The sequence below is a fragment of the Battus philenor genome, unplaced genomic scaffold, assembly GCF_028537555.1.
Source record: "Battus philenor isolate CCGP_79_NKW_IND1 unplaced genomic scaffold, ilBatPhil1.0.hap1 SCAF_16, whole genome shotgun sequence".
Classification (NCBI taxonomy): Eukaryota; Metazoa; Arthropoda; class Insecta; order Lepidoptera; family Papilionidae; genus Battus; species Battus philenor.
Window position 1 is genome coordinate 9991643 of NW_027181678.1, and position 20635 is coordinate 10012277.

Below are 20635 nucleotides of genomic sequence, written 5' to 3' on the forward strand. Positions count from 1 at the left end.
AAAAGTCAATAAAAGTATATGTATTATTTTGAAATAAACGTTATTCATTAATTTTGGTTATGCGAATGCTTACCGCTGCCTGATTTATTTGCACTGGAGTTTAAAAATGAACGTCGTCGAGCAAATTCTGCGGTATCTTGATACCTGAACAAAAATGTCGTTTCGTATATTACAATGAAGAATAAAAACTGGTGATGTTATGAGATGATATTTAAAGATTGCTCTCACCTGTCTTCAAATATGATGGGCATGATATGGGGGTCACCGTCAAGTGCGATGCAGTGCACTGGGAGAGGCGGTAACAAGGCGAGATAGCGTGATCTTCTCGCCGCTTCGCCTACGCTCTGGTACGATTGGTAGTTGCTGTCATAGCAACCCGCCAGCGAGTGTCTCGGGTTATCCAGCACGAAGAAACATTCAGAAAAGCGCTTGATACTGAAAACATTATTACATTTGAAAATCAGAATTATAATATTCAACATTCATCACCATCATGTCACTGAATAGACGCCTGTTGCAAGGCATACGCCCCCCGCAAAAGTCACCGCGACAACCTGTAAAGGATTGTTCGCATACTCTGACTTCCCACAACCTTAACGCCATTTCTACGGCTCATGTTAGCCTCTCGAAAACAATTCAAGCTACTATTGTATATTTCAATAAAGAAAGTTTGTTGTTACGAATACGTACACAAATTCGATATTTTCATTTTTGTTTTTTATAATGATGGTATCGACCAAGATGTTTAACCGCTTGGGGAACATTATCATCGATATTATTCTGTAATCTTTGAAATTAATGATGTAATTGATACTCTTTTTTAAAATGTCCACAGTATCGCCCTTAACAATTTTCCTTGTTCTAATTTCTTTGGTCTACTTTGTAAACCACTTTATTTATCAAATTTTTCACTTTTTACATTTTCCCATTTAATATTTTTTGTATACTCTGTTGCAATATTACATTCTTTTAACTGATATTCTGATTATATATTTAGTTCTTTCTCGACCTTATTTATTCCAATTTATAATCTGCTTGATTATTTCACAGCAACATCTGTGAAATGCAGGGCGACGTTCCTCGTCACTCATTAAAGAGGCGATGTTGCCGATCTCTATCTTTCTCTTTGATTCTATTTCGAGATCCTTCCTGAGTCTTTTGAATGCAGGAGAACCAAGTGCACAACGAACTGGTCCACCCCCGGGTCACAGAAGCACCAGAGACTCTTCCTGAGCTTAAGCCGATGAAGAATAAAAAATACTCGGAGAGTCCCTCGTGGCCCGTGAACATCTGGACCAGTACCGTCCAGCTGCTCTTGGCGAAGTGCGCGACCGGTCTGTGCACGCACGGGAAAAATATCCGCATTGTTGTGGCCTCCGTTTCTTCCATATAATTCCTACTTCTTTCGTCAAGCGATTCTAATCTCAGTTAACGTTTGACGAATGAAATGTGGCATCTCTCATAGTCCGATTGTCTTTTGCTCTTTAGGGCCAACTGATCCACCCGCTTATTCCCCTCCGTCTCTGCGTGCGCTTTCACTTAATATAATTTTATATATTTAAGTTGGACTTTTTTCGCACTTTGGACCAGGTAAGAGATCTCAACATCAATTTGACCAGACGGTAAGATAGCTGACCCGTACTTCTAGGTATCGATATCCTACCACCTGCTGGCAATGACGACGTCATATTTTAAATAAACAGGCTGCTTCATAGACCTGAGGGTCCAGCGAAAGCAACCCGGCAAGAATAATGGATTTGTAGGCTGTCAATGCTGGTATAATATCATATATTGTTCATGGTACTATATTACATATTTGTCGATACTTTGAACTAGCGCCATCTGTCGGTGCCTTTCGAAGTAATATAGCGTTTGTTGTCGATAGTCTCGCGCTGTTTTGATACAGCTAGTCGCATATAGGTGCAGCACTTTGTTAAATTGACAAACTCACTTATTGTACGACAAGCCAAGTATTCTACACATCGTCGCAGCCATTTTATAATCAAACGGTTTCTTAAGAAACCAGGCCGTATATGTGTTAAACAAAGGACGATCCAAGATCCGATCATTTTAAATATAAGCGTTGCTGGAGTCAATTCCCCCTCTTTTCCTAGCGCTAACGCTTTCCTAAAATGATTCGGCTATTAATCAATAAACAAGAAATGACTATGGCTATTTATTTTTAATAAAAATTAAGTGTTTGTAAGTTATATGCATAGTATTTTACCGCAGTGCATGATGTGCAGCAGCTAAGGCGTGATGTACATGCGGTCGATCCGAAGTGTGATGTAGAAAGGCTCGCCACCGCAGTGTGACCTCCGCACACAGGCGTGCTATGTCGTGCGCTGCCCCCATCGCCCACTCTTCTTCCGAACCCGACTCCGCTTTCTGTAAAGATATGTTTAATATAAGTTCTTTTTTATATCTTACCTTCTCAATATTGGCAGCTTTGAAGTCAAACATCAGTCATTTTAGTTGAGAGTTCCAAATTTAAATTTATTTAAAATCACAACTAATGAAATAATGTTACGAATATAGTAAATAGTTTATTTCTCTTTCATTTTGGTGTAACATCGTCCTACTTGCTTGCATAAAAAAAATCGTAAATTTTTAATATGAGTTCTATCATCGAATCCAGGATGTAAAAACTCGAAGATATTAAATAACTAATTGAAATTAATTAGTAATTGTGTAGTGATTACCGAAAACTAGAACGAATAAAAAAAGGAAGTTCTCCTTCCTTTTTTTATTCATCTCATACCACATTGCAGTTAACAGCATCATTCGGTGTAACGAAATAAATTTAACTCATTTATGATAAAATGTAACAGTTAAAAATTTAATGTTGTGCAATTAAAATCACCACTAAAGTATTTATTGAATTGGGACTAGGCATCGTTAACTTGTTTTATTATTTATATCTACAATATCATTTCAGCTGATAGCCTCTCCCATAGATTTGCAAAGGGGCCGGTTGGCAGTGGAATACATATAGCGTGTTCCAATGACATTAACAAGGTCTTCTTTATACCTTGTATCAAGTGTAATTTCAATATAAAACGTCAATTTTATACATAAGTTGTTAAACTTAAAAGTAATATTTATATATTTGGAAAAAATGGACGAAAAGAACAGTAAGAATTATACACAAGGAATAATTCTCAACGACAAGTACTGAGAGCAAATATATTAATAACTTACTTTGCTATTGTCACTAAGATCCTTTATCCTCTGTGCCACTTCTCCGACAATAGAATTGGAGGAGGATTCTTCCGGAGTAAGGAGCACTCCTGTTGAGCCACACACTGCCAGAGCGCTTTGGAGTCCTTCCAAAGAGCCCAGGAGGATGCCGCATACTTCCGCGTGGACTTGTCTAAAATTTAACATATAACTTTTTTTAAGAAATATAATATTTGAGTGTACTCTATGATTTATATAAATATACTGTTTGATAAAAAGTGAATGTGAATGTGTAACTAACAGTTAATTTAGCTGATAATAAGTACTATAAAATAAAAATCATAATTATCCAAAGTATAGTTATTAAGGAATATTTATCGAGTAAAGTAATCTTTTAGTTGCAACGCAGAAACATTAATTTTACTAAATAAATAGATGATAAAGATAAATGGGTATTGAAAATTGGACGGATGCCTATAGGCGGAGAAAATATCTCCAATCTGCGTTACGCCGGCGATACTACTCTCCTGGCAACAATTCAACATCTAATTGCAGCACTACAGCGTCGTGTTGTAATAGTTGAAATAGTAAGCTTAGAGTTTAATCGTAAGATCAACTCAATGAAAACTAATATGATGGTGGTGAACTGAAAAAGCAACAAAACGCAATCGTAGCAACTACTTTAACTATTTCTGCTGCTAATACATGGCGATAGACACTTAGATGCCGTAGGTCCGAAGGATTAAACTTCGTAAAATTTTACTAGATTTAAAATTAAAAAAAAAATTTTAGTATTGGAAGATCGGAACAGTACGATTTCAACAAAGACTTTGCAAGATACTTAGTATAAAGTGTTACGTTACGTCGCAAAAACGTTGACAGTAAAAAAGATAGACATCAAATGCGCTTTAGTATTGATGTCTTATAGATCTCTTACACTGTTGTAGGAGTATTTTGCGTGAGAATTCTTGAAAAGCTCAAGATTAAGCAATCCCTGTAAAAATCTTTCACACGCTTGATCGCTTCAAGCGAGAAAAAGCTAATGCTATGGAAAGACTTGTCATCTAGAGTATTGTTAATGACTTAAGATCAAGAGTCGTCTTAGATTGACGGATTGATGCTATTCGAGGAATTTCTCCAGAAACTCTATGCCTATTAAAAGGGCCGTGTATCGACCATACAATCACAATTGCTTCGCGAGAACATACGACAATAAACAGTTAGTAAATGATTTTTTATCTAGAAATTAACAGTAGGGGCATTCTCTATAAAGAGACCCCGGATTTGATGGAGCTAAATTGAATCATGAATTTAGTACAGAAGCATCTTTTCTTATATCCCTCAGTGCTTTAAGATGAAAGTCTACGACCAATATATGTCACCAATGATGACTTACGACACTGAAACAAAGTCTCTCACTTCTAGCCTTATTAGTTAGCTCAGAATCGTTCTACGAACCTTGGAGAGATCTATGTCTTATGTGTGTTTGTGTAGTTTCCCTACGAGATTGAGTCAAGACAGATCCGTAGACAAATGATAGTAGCTTATTTAGCCTACTAGATTGGCAAGTTAAAGTGACAGGGGGCAGGCAACATAACACGCAGACCAGATGACTGAGTAGGGCACCCATAAGATAGACCGACGACTTTGAGAAAGTCGTTGCAAACGTCGTCGCTAGATGTAGATAGTTATCTGCTGATCCTATTGGAAATCTGGTGGAGAGACCTATGTCAAGCAGAAGATGTCCTATTACTGAAATGATGACGATTATAAGTATTGAAACACTGTTCGGTGTGATAGAGTAAAACAAAATAATACCAATCTATTTAGTGCATTAGTATTTGCACATGTCATCTGGCTTTCGTCAGATATAAAGATAAGTTAAAAATACCTAGCGTGTGCTATCTTGCTGGAGTTTCCGCCGGCGCATTTTCCGCTCGAACCAAATAGAATATTCTCGAAGCTTCCCGATGCGTTGAAATTGGAACCTGCACTTTTCATTAATTTCCCCCACTGCTTGCTCGATCGTGGGGTACTGAAAATTTTCAAATAATGAATCTTGTTCTACACATACATATCCTTTTTAAATGCGTATGTTTACTAAAATGTTAGAGCTAAAAAGTAATACAAAAAGTTGACAGGTCTAGTTGAAAATTTGTTTTGAAATAACTAACAAAAATTTTAAATCCACAATTAATATTAAACAATACATATAAGTTAATACGTGAAATGACAATGTGACTGACTTCCTACTTACCAACTTTGCACATAATGCATAATGCTTTTTCTTCGTAGCAGCATGCAAGAAATTTAAGACTATTTTATAACCTCTATTTTGTTATATAAAAAGAAATATAATCCACTTATATGTGCATAATAACAGTGGTGTAAGTCACGTATTGTAACTGGTTAAGACATAATACGGTTTAGTTGTATTTTGAAAACAACTCGCATTTACTTCAACGAACTACAATAGGAATGGAACAAATATATATATTTTTTCAATGATGAATTCAATGATGAAAATTTCAATTTCAATCAAAACACGGATTTTTTTAAAATAATTAACTAGTAGAAACAACTTTAGCTTAGAGTTTAATATAGGAATATATTTTTTGTTGGCGCGATATCTATGTTAGTTGTCAGGTACAACGTTAAATACAACTTACTTGATGTAAGGTTGATGTAATGCCACTAAACTCGCGTGAATAGTGATGGAGACAGCTGACAGGTGAAAGTAGTCGAACAGCACAGGGAGATGGTAATGTAGCCCCTGGGACGGCTGGAAGTGTAGCTTGAGGACGCGACAGGATACAGGCGCCAGGGTGCTGGACTGAGCGCCTTCGCTGCACCATAGTTCTACACCTAGGCTCCATTCTGTTCTTTCAAGAGATTCCTTAAGGTTTCGGCTGTCGACTGAAATAACAAAAAATCTTCTATGACCTCACTTTTAAAGAAAATTAATGATAAAGAAAATTACAACAGCAACCTTGGTAAATTAAGTTAGTGGTCTAGATTTCTAAGTGTATTTAGCTTTTATGGAGTAAAACTTATGAGTCAGAAGAGTTAAAACTTACAATTATCAAAGTTTAAGTTTTTAAAGAATCAAAAAATCTATTTATTCATATATTCTCTGGAGTAGAATTAGGGGAGATGATGTGGAGTGAGATTTGCCAACCAGGAGCTAGAGATATTAAATACTTTGTAGTATGTATTATCATTATAGAGTTCTTCTTTGCATGACTTTCTTCAATTAACAAATCAGGTCAAGCGTGATGTCTATATCAGGTTTCAAAAGTGGAAGTCACCTTTGTTTTCAAAGATGTCGTTTCGGTTGATGTCGTGAAGTCGTTTGAGATGAACCTTTTATGGAAGGGATCTAAATCAAAATTTGTCTAAGTTTATCTTACTTCTGGCCGTGTTCAAACTATAGCGCTATGTAAAAATTGCAGTAATCATTTAGTTTCAAAACAGAATAGATTATTGACTGACTACCACATGTGCCTTTAGTATAATATTATTGAATATCAAGTCTATATCTTTAGTGTTTTTTGTTATTCTGTCATTTTAATTTTCTAATCATATTGTTAATATAATATAACAAAATTTTACATTATTTTTATATAAATACATTTTAATATCTTTTTTTTGTAAGAGACTGGTACATTTTTATCTATAATTATAATGCATGTCGTATTCACATTGAGTAGTTTGCTTAGTTAGTTTTAACATATATCAAAATCAATATTGCAATAATGTATTTTTTATTGCTTTGTGTATACCTGATATAAAAAGATATGCTCTGAAAAACAAATACGATTTATGTTGATATCCTTAGTTACACTAATGCTTTTTAGTCATTAGTTATTTCGCTATAAGCTTCGAGAGGATCTTGCACAGTTATTAAGATTTTAAGAAGAGTTTTACCTAACAGATGAGCCCTAAATTGCACGATGTCTCGCAACGTGACCTCTTCGTTTCTGTACATGATCTGAAAGGCTCTGGAAGCAGCCAAGCCGCCGAGGGAAGCATTGGCCGTAGGCCGGCCAGACCTCCCGCTGCCATTGCCGCTCGACACCGATGTCTCGATGTGGACCGGAACCTTCGGGGACACGCGGAGGCCCACACGAATTTGATAAAGCCTGAAAACCGAAAATAGTTAATACTAATAAACTATTTACATACATACCTGAAAAATAATATTAGAAATAACTTAGTTTGGTTAAATAATTAAATATTAATGGAGTATGCGTAACAGAAAAAACGTATACGTAAAAGAGTACGTCCACGTGGTGAACAGACGACTTTGTTAAGATCGACGAAAAACGCAGGCCGGTTCCAATCGGTTTCTTTAAAAAATCCATGGGGAGGTCTACAGACAGCAGTAGATGTTACTTTCATTTATTGTATATCACACAAGATTATATGCAATTTGAGTAAAATTATGTGTTAGTAAATAATAAATAATTTGTCGTTACATTAAACAAATTTAGAATAACTAAGAATAGGACTAATATATAGTGCACCGCCCGTCAGCCCGCTGATAAATGCGCATGCGGCAAAAAATGCGAAACACAACTACCACCTTTGCACTGAGCATAGCGGAAGTAGCTATATATTAGTCCCTTTCTTAGTTAGGATGGACTACCGCAAGGTAACGCCTGAATCTATTGGAAATTTGGAATAAATTTATTAACAATAACTAAATGATCATAGAAGAAACGAGATTTTATGAACACTGAAGCTGCTAAATGTATAAGATCTCTATTTTATTACCTAGTAGCACTCCTAAAAAACTTTGTATTGCTATAATCTAATTACCAGACGTATTCTAAAAACAAAAAATGATACGTATATAAGACAGATTAATATTACGAATTTTGATCGTTGCAGCTAAGAAACGAAAGTATTAATATTCAGCGTGTGATTTGCTGGAAATTAAAACTATCAAATGGGTTAAGTTTAATTTTTTGTCATACTATTTTTTGCAATTTTATTTTGTTTTTTTTTTTTAAGAACCTTTTCCATAGAATTCTTAAAATTTATAAAAGATATATATGAAAATGGTTTTTTATTCATTATTTTCTTTTGCTAGCTATGCCGTGACCAAGGGAAACATAAATATTTTAGTTTGTGCTAACGTTACGAATTTCACTATAAGAAATAAAATGATATGAGTAATTGTTGAAGTTGTAAGTTATCTATGATATTCATTCAGATTAAAAAATAATGGTTATAGTAGGTTAATTATTAATATAATAATAAATTATCTGATATGAATAACTAATCACAAATTAATGATTATACATAAATGCATAATCGCATAGTTTTAGCAAAATTTTAACCTAACATATAAAAAACTGTTTAAAAAACAGGATTAAACTTAAATTGAATTGGAAGTTTTATTTTGTTTAAACTAATACAAACTACACGTGGTAGGTGAATTCTGGAAGTGTGACATGTCTCCCGCTGCGCCGAATAGCTTTCCATAAATATCTGCAATCTCCCAAATATCTATTCTTTGACGTCGTTCTAAATATAGTGATTCAGTAGCGGAAGTTTTCGGCGAATATTTTTCCTTTATGTTCGGAAGATTTATAAAAATTAAAAAAATACAAATTCGCCGTTAAAACAAAAATCATCGAGTTTCTTGCTAGGTTCATCTGGATAAAATCAACATTCTGACCGTAGCAGCTATATATGGAGAAAATTGGGACCATTAATACTTTGTATAAACCGTATTTAAATATATATTATATTAATGTCTTGACTTTTCGAAGCTCCTTAGCAAATTCAAAGGAATAAATATTATTATTAATTTTAATTATATATATTATTATATTGTTTCATTGTTAAAAATAGAGAAGTAATCTATCATTTTGTTTTGTAATCAAAATGTTCACACATTACTTTTACAAGTTTTTTCAAATAAAACTATGAATTAGAGTAGTGACGAAATGACGGATTTACACACTTAAGTTAACAGATAACAAAAATAATTATTAATAGCCAATATGCATGTTAGGATACTTATAATAGTTTTTACAATGTCTTTAAAAACCTATAATATACCATTAAAGCGTAACCACGGTCGACAAACATTTTGTTGACAGACATCACTGAAATGATATTTTGGCAAACGATGTCTAGTATTTATTCTAGATTTAACTTTAAGGAGGTGTATTGACCCCTTTTTAATATATTTTCATTTCTTATTTTTATAGCCAAAATATTAATTAAAATAGATTTAGTTTAGTTAATATTAATTAAATAGTTAAGGTTTGTTTTACTGTAAAAATATCGTTATCTTCACTATAAATTGCATAAATGTAATAAATAGAAAAATATTATTAATAAAATGTACACGAAATGTTTATTCAGTCTCTTCTCCGTCGGCTACATATCACTTTCTGAAGTCTCCAAATCTTTGATCACTTAATTGCCTTCGTAGAATATTCAAAAGACAAATAACAAGCTTTATTTACCTTAATAATCATTTCTGAAAATACCTAAGAGGTTTCTCAATATCCTTTGAAATTCAACCACTTGTTTATATAAGAAATTGTAATTACTTATAGGTATACACGTGACTCGGTGCGTTGAACTTTGCTACTGATGAGATTGTACGGAGACGGCAGGGATAGTGCTTCAAAAATAAAAGATTCGGAGCAGGAAAATTCTGTTTACTAAATAATAATTCACATATACTAAAGTTCAGATTAACTAGATATTAATAGTTAATCAAGTCTAAATATGTGATCTATTTTAATATTTTAAAGAAATTTTAGGTCATTACTAAAAATGTATTTAAATACATAACTGAAATTTTAATGAAAAAGATAAAGATCTATATAAAAATAATGATCTTGGGTAAAGCTCCCCCTCTTGGTGTACTGACGACAAAGGTATGGTCGCGCGAAGGCGCTGGATGCAGGCATCACAGGACCGAACATCGTAACTGGCTGGAAAGAAGAAGAAAGAGAATGGACCCAATCGGACGGAAAAAGGTCATCATAATCATTCAGCCGCAGGATGCTTACAGCCATACATAGGCCTGCCCCGCAGTTTTCCAATAGGACTGTTTGTAAGCCGTCCGCAACCATTGTCATCTGACATTCTTTACATAGTCGTCTCACTGTATCCATAAAACCAGTTGTTTTTATTATTTTGAGATACTGTTTTTACAAGACAAATGTTACAACCCTAAAAGTATTTCTAATTCAATTTACCACCGTAATTAGATCCATTTGTGGTTACTACTTCTTGTTTTGTGTTGCTGAATTGAGCTATAATAATGTCTTCTTCATTGGGACGTACGACTAATGACGTCGTTTCATACGTAATTATCGTAATTAGGTTGTTTGTAAGAGTCTAATCATATCAAGAAATATTTTGATTTTTCCATTAGATTTCAAATCACCGAATCATATTGTGGTTAAATAAGGATATATATTACTTTAAAAATACAAACAGCAACTTAAGAACTGAGTAAAAACGTTTTTCAAAATGTCTTTATTACTTATTGATTTTATACCAAAACTATGAGATGGACTACGCATTTTGAGTTCTATAGCCTTAAAAAATATTAATTTTTCGTGGAGAAATATTTGAAAACTTACGCATAGAAAAAAAAAAACACTGTTGGTAGTTTTAAAAAGGCACGTAGATGCTTGAGTTAAATACCACTAAAGAGGACGTCTATCCAAGCATGAATCGTGAGTCTGTAAAGATTCAGTACCCTTCCAGATTTTAAAACGCAAAATTGCCTTTTGAATATTCTGTAAGGATGCCAATAGAATTCAAGCATTGCTTGTAACTCAAGCACGTTCTTCTCATAATTCGAAATTAAATTAGATTTATTTTTAACCTTTACTAACTGTAAGTGGCAATTCTTTTTTTTCTGGATGAAGGAAATTCCTAATCAGTTAGACGTGGATTTTAAAATACAATTCTTGAAGATTTCCATTCATTACGATAAAGTTATAATCTCAATTATGAATTCAGCGTTTTTTTCTTTTTTGCGGTTATTCTGCAATACCAATTATTCTCCAATTTTCACACAATCTCTTATATTTCCTGTATTTTTTATCCATCTGAATAATCTTGAAAACAATATCACTGATATATTTAAAAGTAATTAGATCTAAAGCATTTCTTAGATATAACTAAATATATTGTTTTAAATACAACTATAAATATTAATTAACTTTCCTTAAATTATATGCCTTTAGTTCGGAAGCTGTATAATTTAGTTATTTATTTAGAAAAGCACTCCTGCAGTCAACGCCAAAATACACAATACGAAAAAATACATAAAAATGGTACAAATAAGCGATATAACAATTTAAAATTTCGACGCATGCTTATTTAAGTTGTGTATAATATTTACGATGTTTCTTATGTGCACATATATTTAATAGGACATATATTTATACACGCACGTACGCCATACATTACAGAAGAAGAATGAAATTATTTTTAAATTTTATCTTTCAAATGTATCAATGTTTCTTTTCGGAACTTCCATAGAGATCAAATAAAAAAATATGGTTATAACTCCAATATCTTCGAGAATACCATAAATAAGTAAAAACATTCTGCGCGAAAAATCATCATTTATAAAACATTCCGCGCATAAAGATAAAAATCTTTTTACACCCCAATTCATTTACACCTGGCCCTCGGTCTCGACCCGAATCAATTTATTGCCTGCCCAATGGCGGGTTCCGACCGCAGCCGGGGGAACTAGACATCTTCACATGTATACAATGTATTATGATGTGCGAACGTCCAGTAAGGCTTCGAATGTCCCGGTAACACGATTTCTAGAACATTCTACTCTATTATTTTGTGTTCTGAATAAACTACGTATGCAATGTAACATCTTTTAAATTATTTCAACGTAAGTAAACATAGTTGAAATGTTGACCGAAATAAAGTAAACAAAGTGATAGGTGTAAAAACTTTTAGGGGACGAATCCATAGCTCAATGTTCAGCAAAAAGGCTTAAATCTTTTACATCTATTTCTTTACCTTGTATAAAGTGATTCTAAAACATGTTACATTAAATTATTTTTTGTACTGGAATGCGACAAGCTAATAACCTCCAGTAATACAAAGTCTGTGGGAATAGACAGTAAGCAATAATTAATTTAAATATAAAGAAAACGTTTATTGTTACTATATTATCATTACTTCATTTATTATTTTAGAACCTATTTATTTTTTAATATGGTACCATATTTTAATATACTCATTCCGAGTTAAACATTCACCCCTTCAAAGCTTTTATATCTACAATCATCCTATATACATCGTGTCGCAAAATGAAGGGAGACTGATGACTCATGGCTATGATTCATCGAAAATACTTGGCTGTAGATAACTTTTTGACTTTCAAAAATGTATTTTAATATTCAGCAAACAGAAAAAGATAGATTGATGAAACAGTAACTTGTAATATTACTTATGAAAAGGATTCTAATTTATTTATTAACGATCTGTTCCTACTGATTTCGTACTGTAAAAATTTATTGAAGTGTCACAGTTCACGTTCTTTAATTATTTATTTATTTATGACTTACGTAACACTTACGTATCTAAAGACTTGTAGGCTTTCTCTGTCTCAATCTTAAAAATTAATGATTTATTGACTATATAAAAAAACAACTACTTATAAAGAATATTGTGATTACATTTTAATTGTAATTTTTATGATACATTTAATTTTATAACTAAATCCAGTTTTTTTTCGACGTCCAATGTTTAACTGTGGGCAGATGTGTTAATTTATTCTGTAGTTTGAAATCATTTCAGCAGCTGGATGTTCACAGCTGGACATAGGTTTCCATCACAAATTTGTACTGGCGTTTGTACGGAAATAGAATAGTGGTCTTTACAATTTTTCTCGCAATTTAAAATTTTTCTCTTTTCATCAGAACCATTCGCACGCCTTCACGAATATTAAAATATGTATCATTTTAGTAATTTTATTTATTTATATAAAAGACGTACAACATGTAGTACGTTACAATGTATATAGATTTTTGTTGATCGAGATATATGCGATTTGGTTTATTGACACATTGACATGGTTGTTATTATAATGTATACATCAAATATTGTAAAATTTAATTAAAAAAGAGCAACTTTTGTAGTTTCTGGCAGAGTTTTGTCAGCAGCTTAACATCCTAGCCGGAGGTAGGTTGGTACTTATAATGTTACAATAACCAATGATTTAATAGTGAATTTTAGAATCATAAACAAAGTTCTACAATTAGGTTAGATCGGGGTTGAGTGTTCATCGAAGCGTTATATAATAACAGGTTTCCACACGCCACGGGGTCCGATATGAACATTAGTCACATATTCGTCGCTTCGTAGCGAATTAAATGTGACGTAGATATTATAACGTAGACGTCGTAGAGTTAATTTTAAACTTTTCTTACTTTTCTTGTCCTTTTGTCACGGAGATCTCATTTTTAAAACAAATTTATACAAGTCCTCTATCAGAGAAGAAAAATTTTTTGTAAACTTATTCTACTGGGAAGTATATATATTACTTAACTGTATTCACTTGTAAAATTAGTTATCGAACCTAGACAAGTAGTTATTTCTATCACTTTCTTATCTAATAAATGTGTCTACATTTTACATCTTATTAAACCCTTGACATATAAATAAAATGTGCATCAACGCATCCGTATTTAATTTGGCTTGCCTGGCGCGCCAGTGTTCACTCACGGACAAGCTCAGAATCAGTGCGTTGTTAAGTTCAAACTTACATTGCAGTATAAAATTTAATAATATTCACATTTTATACTATTTTAAAGTAAAACTCTACAACGGCACATGAAATGCGCGAAAAGTCAGAGCTGTCATTGTATGTCAAGGGTTTATATATCTTATAAACATCTACATTTAGAGATAATATATTTTCTCTTTCTACTGTACACAGGATAATCAGTTATTAAATGTATCTTTTCATTTGTTCCCGGGCCACAGACATACGCCGAGCTTTTCTCACATTTATATTCCTACAAATATTAAGATCTGCTGTGTTCCTTGAATACTGGAGTGAGCACCGTGTCTACTTCTAGCTTTCTTAATACAGAGAAGACGGTCGCTGCAGGACCTCTATCTCTGGGCTACTTCTGTTATTTTTTTTTCTCATTTATTTATTTAAATTATTATCCACGTAGGATCATTAAAAGTTACCTCTTGGGTACATCAAGAGAAGAATGCTAGAACAGCCAAATTTGAAATTAGAATAAGATTAGACTGCTAAGAGAATTCTAAAGACACCCTAATCTGATTAACACACCTCAACCCATTATTTTATTTTTTGCAGTTTCTTTAACTTATATACTTAATACAGTCGTACAGCAATTTACTCCCAAGCTTTATTATGTATACTTATAAATCTTTCGAATTGTAAAACGATTTTTAACAAGTTTCTATATTATAAATTATTACAACATAATTTGAAGACATTACATAAGAGCATATTGTAATACCTTTGTACATTGTAGTGTAAATACAGTAGCAGTGTTACTAATTTTATGAATTTAAGAGTTCAATGTAATAAACAATAATTATTCTTGTTATTACATTATAAGTCCTGAAATCAATTCAAGCGAATATGCTACATTTATGAATGAATTTCTTACTATATATAAACATATGATCGAATAAAACTAATAGAATAAATGGCAAAATAAAAACTGAGTGAAACGTAAGAAAAATAAAAAATGAGTTTTAAATTAAAAGGGTATTGTTAAATGAGATAGCAAAATAGTACCATCGACCTATTTCACAGCAGTGCCTTTAGATATTAGCAAATATTCTGCATGTTTAATCACATCGGATATTTTATATCCGATCCGGTATTTATATCAAATATCCGAACTTTGCGCCGGCACACGCCGTACCGGTAGTTTAATTTGGAACTGGGTCAGAAAATGTCCACGCCGACACATGGAGCCGAAGTAATTTCTTAACCGAATAATATTGTTGTTATTAAGAGCTTCTTTCGAGGTATATATTTAAATCGTGAACATTCGATGTATTCGATGTTTATTTTAACACATTACGATGATGTTAAAAATATCGTTATGAAATATAAGGTTTTTTTAATTATTTACGTCATTCAAATAATTTGAGAAGTTCAACTACAATGGTCTAATAAATAAGAAAATAAGTAATTTTATCTAATAATTTTTTTTGGTATAAAAGTTGTGTCATTCAAGCTTATATACAGTTTGATTGGTTATAGGTGTAAAAAGCTTTGAAAGTACATAACTTATATGTCCAAACCAATAAATATTTACACCTATTTCAATCTGTATAAAGTGATCACTCTGAAATATATTATATTAATTTATTTCTATTGAAATGCTTTTTAAACATAATTAACCATAACCATTAACTTTTCGAGCTATGTAAAAGGGTGTATTTATATATACCCTTTTACAGCTTTTATACCCATAACCAATAACCCCATGTATATTTATTACGTAAAATAAAAACTTACGAATATAATAATAAAAATATACGAATATAAAAATAACATTACTTTGCATGTTTATGTATAATAATTTCAAAAGTTCATCAGAGTTATTACTCACAGTTAATACTACAACCACAAATCGTTTATGTCAATTTTAGTTAAAATGACGGATCAGCTGTTTGGCTTCAGCCGACCATAGATGTATACTAGTACGTATATTGAGTGTGAAATGTCGAGCGGTTAATTTTGGAGCCAATCCGGCCTTGCAGTGCGAACGCAATTATCAAGATCATGTTGGTGCGAATTCGAGCATGTGTTGCTTTTGATATCGGGGTCGTAACAGTTAGAACTAACCACATTTATTTTATACTATCTCGTTTTCACAACTTCGAAACTGTAAAAGATACGTTAAATTTTATACAAATGATAAAAGTACGGCTTAAAAATGATATTGTCAATAAATATTTTTTTACTTATATGATTTGTAGTGATCTCTTAATGTATGATCCATGAACAGTATACAGCTACTTGCGAAAATGAATGTTTTATTTTAAAATTACTTTATTAGAAAGTAGTGTGATATATACAACGTAAATACAAGAAGCACCAACAAAATAGAACATAAACCTAATACTCGTCTTTTTGATATTGTAAATCTTTATATGAGAAAAGCACAACGTTTTCACAATAGTATCCTTAATAATGTTGAGAAAATTATTGCTAGATTAGTAGCTGTTTAATACAGTGTAAATGACTTTATAGAAGATTAAGAACACACATCGGGAATTTTGTGTTCGCCTCCAAGTTATTTCAATGTTTCTTGTATATAACATGTTAATGGTTTTCTTTCGCTGGTTTTTATCAAGTTTGACGGATTTATCATTAGAACAGGTGTTAGACCCAACTTGACGCCAATGAGAGATGTATTAAGTTATATAATGAATAAAGAATTTCAGAATTCGAAAAGTAGAACAATAAATATATTTTTTTCTGATTAAAGACAGTTTCCAAACATAGATTCAGAAACATATAAAAGTGTATAAGTTTATTAAGGTGTCAAAGGACTGCCATTTTTTTCTCGTTAATCGTTTTGTCAAAATCAATATAAAGAACCAGTTGTATGGTTTCGTTTGATGTAGTTGTGTTTAAAAAATAGCTGAAGAAAGCTGAGTGTTAGTGGAGTTTACCACCATGACCTTAATCTTCGATTATACAGATAGTGATTTTAATTTACGGCTTATATTAAAACAGCCTGAGTGGAATTGTAGACAGATAAATTACTGAGCAATGGAAATCTTTTATAATCTATTTCGTAGATTTTGTATTCATAGACTTCCGTGGTATCGTAGTGTTAGAGGTAGTACCTCCGCTGGGCTTTCATAAAGCGTCATCCAATGGGTAATGCGTATCTCCTATGAATTATATCCTTAACAAATGTAACATACACAGAAACTCATAAAAATAAGCTACATTGCAAAATAGCATTGATTGCATCACAATTTCTGTATTTTGTATTATGAGAAACACACCTATGTATTATAATTACAAAAATAATAGCGTTTTTAAGTAAAGAAATATTTTTAGAATATAAAACTCTTTTATGCTCTGATACGCAACTTGACCTTCCTACTTTTGTTTCAGTCCAACACGCTATTTCAGGTCGCACTTGAATTTAAATATTTGTAAAAGCATAAACATTTGTACGAAATTGTATAGAACAGTCGCTAAGCATATTTCCCAACTGAGTATTTCATATACGTATTAGATAAAATGTAATATATTTACAGTACTGAGTATTTTAAATGTTTTATATTATTTTTACTGCATCTCTCTAGAGTTTCCTGGTTGAGAGAATCTATACGGCACTAAGTCCGTTTTTACACTTAGTGTAAAAAGTGTAAATTAATGAATAGATTATTTCTACACCTAACATTACTATTGCTTAGGAAAGGGGTACCGAGTGGCGAAAGAAACTCTAGCGAAATAGCGCTTAATTATCATTAAGGGGAATACCCGAATACAATACATATTTTTCCTTATACTTACAATACCACCACATATTTGTGGTATTGTAAGTCGTCTTTGCGTCTGCTATGAGTGGACCATATCATTTACGCTTAAATTAAAATGCTTAAAATGTCATGATTTCAGCCGTAGGACATCTATTGCTGGACATAGGCCTTCTCTATAGACTTCCATTAAACTAGTTGAAAGCCATCTAAATCCAGTATTTTACAAAGTTGTTCGTCCACTGGGGATGGGTGGATGTCCTATATTGCGCTTAACGGTTCAGCCTACTCCTGTCTTATCAGTCAGCACTCTGCCTAGCCATCTCCATGGCTTATTGAACGATTGTGAACATGCTAAGGAGGCTCGAAGTGAAAGACAATAGTTTAGTCACTATTAAATAGTTAAGATCCAAACATAACATTATATATTTATAAAATAGATGGAGCTATGCACTAAAGTGAAGTCAGTAAGCAATTTCAGAATGCAACTAACACTTGTATTAATTGAAGCTCTTTGTAATTTGCACGCGTCAGCCGCGCACCGAGCTTTTGTATTGGCATGGAAAGGAAATGAAGTTTCGATAGACATCAGCAGTGATTATCGGGAACATGTTAACACGTTTTCGAATAAGCGCGAGTTTGGAAACTGCTTTTAATTTAGCGCTATTTACAGTGAAACAAATTCCGTATAGTAATTATTAACTACAATTTATTATAATTAGTAAATAACTGGCTGTCTACAAAATATAAAGGCCTCTTATACAATAAAATAATAAGTAAATAATGTTTCAGATTTTTTAGAGGGATGGTCACTGATATATAGAGATTCTATACACGGCGTGTAACCTAAAACTTGTTTCGGTAACAATGACCGTGGCTTACAGCTTACGTATTACTTTATAACTGGATTATTATTTCAAAGTGATAACATTATTTATTGGTTTAATATGCCTTAATAAAAAACAACGATTACTAACAAAAATAAATTTTCTATATTTAAATCACACTGATCTTCTTAATCAATACGAGGCACAAAGTGAACTGTCAAATGAGCGAAATTCAAATGTTTTTTTAAAAAAATTTCAAGTTTCTGCACAATTTTTTTATTGTTTTCCATAAGAACCTACAAAGTATTAGTAAACTTATAAGAAAAGAAGAAAGAGATTAGAAAAGTCGTTCTGGTTGTCATGACCTGGACCGCGAATCTGAAGTGGAAAGAAAGATATATTTTTAAAGAGATAGGAGATTCAACTAGAAACGACTTGTTACTTCAAGTCGAGAGTCGTAGTTGTCAATTCATTTATAACCTAAAAGCCTTAGATGTCTGCCCAAAGACTATGTATATATTATATTGAGGGATAATCACTACGGGTTGAAAATCGCAATTCGGTATTATGGTATGCAGAGCACCCTGCTGCAACCTCTAGAAATTTGTTGATGAGTAGTGGCAATCCTATATAATTAATGTACAAAATGTGAATTATATAAGATTGCATCCCGAGAATTTAACCCGCGACTTACGACCACAAGTTTTAGCCTTCTACCGCTGGTGTATCATTATTCATTGTAGTGATTATTTGTAATTTATCACGCTAACCCAGTGCGATAAGTATATGTGAACTATACCCATACACAAAAGTAGACATTTGGTTAGAGAATATCGTTACGTTGTTTATTTATTCTGAAACCTTTGATTTTGGGATAGGTTGTTCTATTACTATACATTCGCTCATTTGATTATTTAAAATACATCCTTAAATGTTATATCTTAGTAAAATCGTACTTTTAATACGTAAAAATGTAGTAAAAGGAAAAATATGTATTGTTAAAAAATAACAAAATTAATAGATTTACGATCTTAATGTAAATTTTGATGAAGTAGTTTTCAGAGATTAAAACGTAAATGTAAGAGGAAAATGTGAATAAGGCGAATGAAAAATTCTAGCTAGAGGGGAGGATACCGAATGGGCCGGCTTTAAATAATTTATACCAAGGAGCAGCATTGTTGACTTTTGTTTAAAAAAAAGATGGGAAAAAACGTGTCTGCCGTGAAACAAGACCACGAGGCACTATTTTTAGTTTTTCCCTTCTGATATTCATGTACGTTTTCTATTACGTCGTGCTACCTGCTTCTATATAAAATAATAATCTTCCCATTTGGAAAATTACTACTGCAGAAGATCATCGTAAAATATAATTAAATAAAATTAATTTACAAACAAAGGAAATTATAATGGTTTAAAAAGTTTTATTAAATAGGGTTAACTTTTTATGTAAGGATTTTTGTATTTAGTCGTTAATTTATTGTGTATTCTGTAAATTAAATATTCATTTTAATTGTAGGTATTCGGAGATTGTATGCTGGCCTTTGTAATGTTTCATTAAATACAGAATGATTATTATTTATAGCTGTAAAACCTTAAAAGGAGTGTAAGTTAGGCTCTTTGTTAGCAAAAAGTTTTCAAGATTTTATACCTATTCCCTATTACTATTAATTTTCCCCATTCCCCTAATTAATATAAAGTTATCGCTTTAAAACATTACATATTTTTTTATTGGAATGCAACATGCCTGTTACTTCTAGCAGTACAAAGTCTGCAGGGACATAGTAAACAGTATAATTACTTTTTATATGTTGTAATATTTTGACTTTTGAAAACGCTTATTTTGTTTGTATTATCGTCAAGTTACTTTTTATTTCTGAAACCATTGATTTTTAGATAAAGTGTACCGAACCATATATAAATTAACAGCAAATATCTTTCATACTGTATAAAACGTGTTAAGAGTTTATTTTTAAAATCGTATTCTTTAATAAATTAGCTGGAAATTGGTAAACAATTTTTAAAAGCAATCATTACCCAAAAGTAGTTGAACATTTGTTTGGCTTCTGGTAAATATGTTGACGTCAAATTATGGGTATCGTCAAGGACCTATC

At 32.1% G+C, this 20635-nt stretch overlaps 1 protein-coding gene across 1 annotated transcript in view; it reads right to left on the bottom strand.

Moving 5' to 3' along the window:
- LOC137919166 (protein FAM135A) overlaps positions 1-20635 on the bottom strand; it is a 33072-nt gene that overhangs the window by 8217 nt on the left and 4220 nt on the right. The window contains exons 2-8 of the mRNA XM_068762151.1: positions 7108-7322; positions 5850-6096; positions 5072-5215; positions 3202-3373; positions 2228-2388; positions 229-435; positions 74-144 (exon numbers count right to left, since the gene is read on the bottom strand). Of these exons, the coding sequence (XP_068618252.1) occupies positions 74-144; positions 229-435; positions 2228-2388; positions 3202-3373; positions 5072-5215; positions 5850-6096; positions 7108-7322 (1217 nt within the window). The remainder of the gene's footprint in view (positions 1-73; positions 145-228; positions 436-2227; positions 2389-3201; positions 3374-5071; positions 5216-5849; positions 6097-7107; positions 7323-20635) is intronic.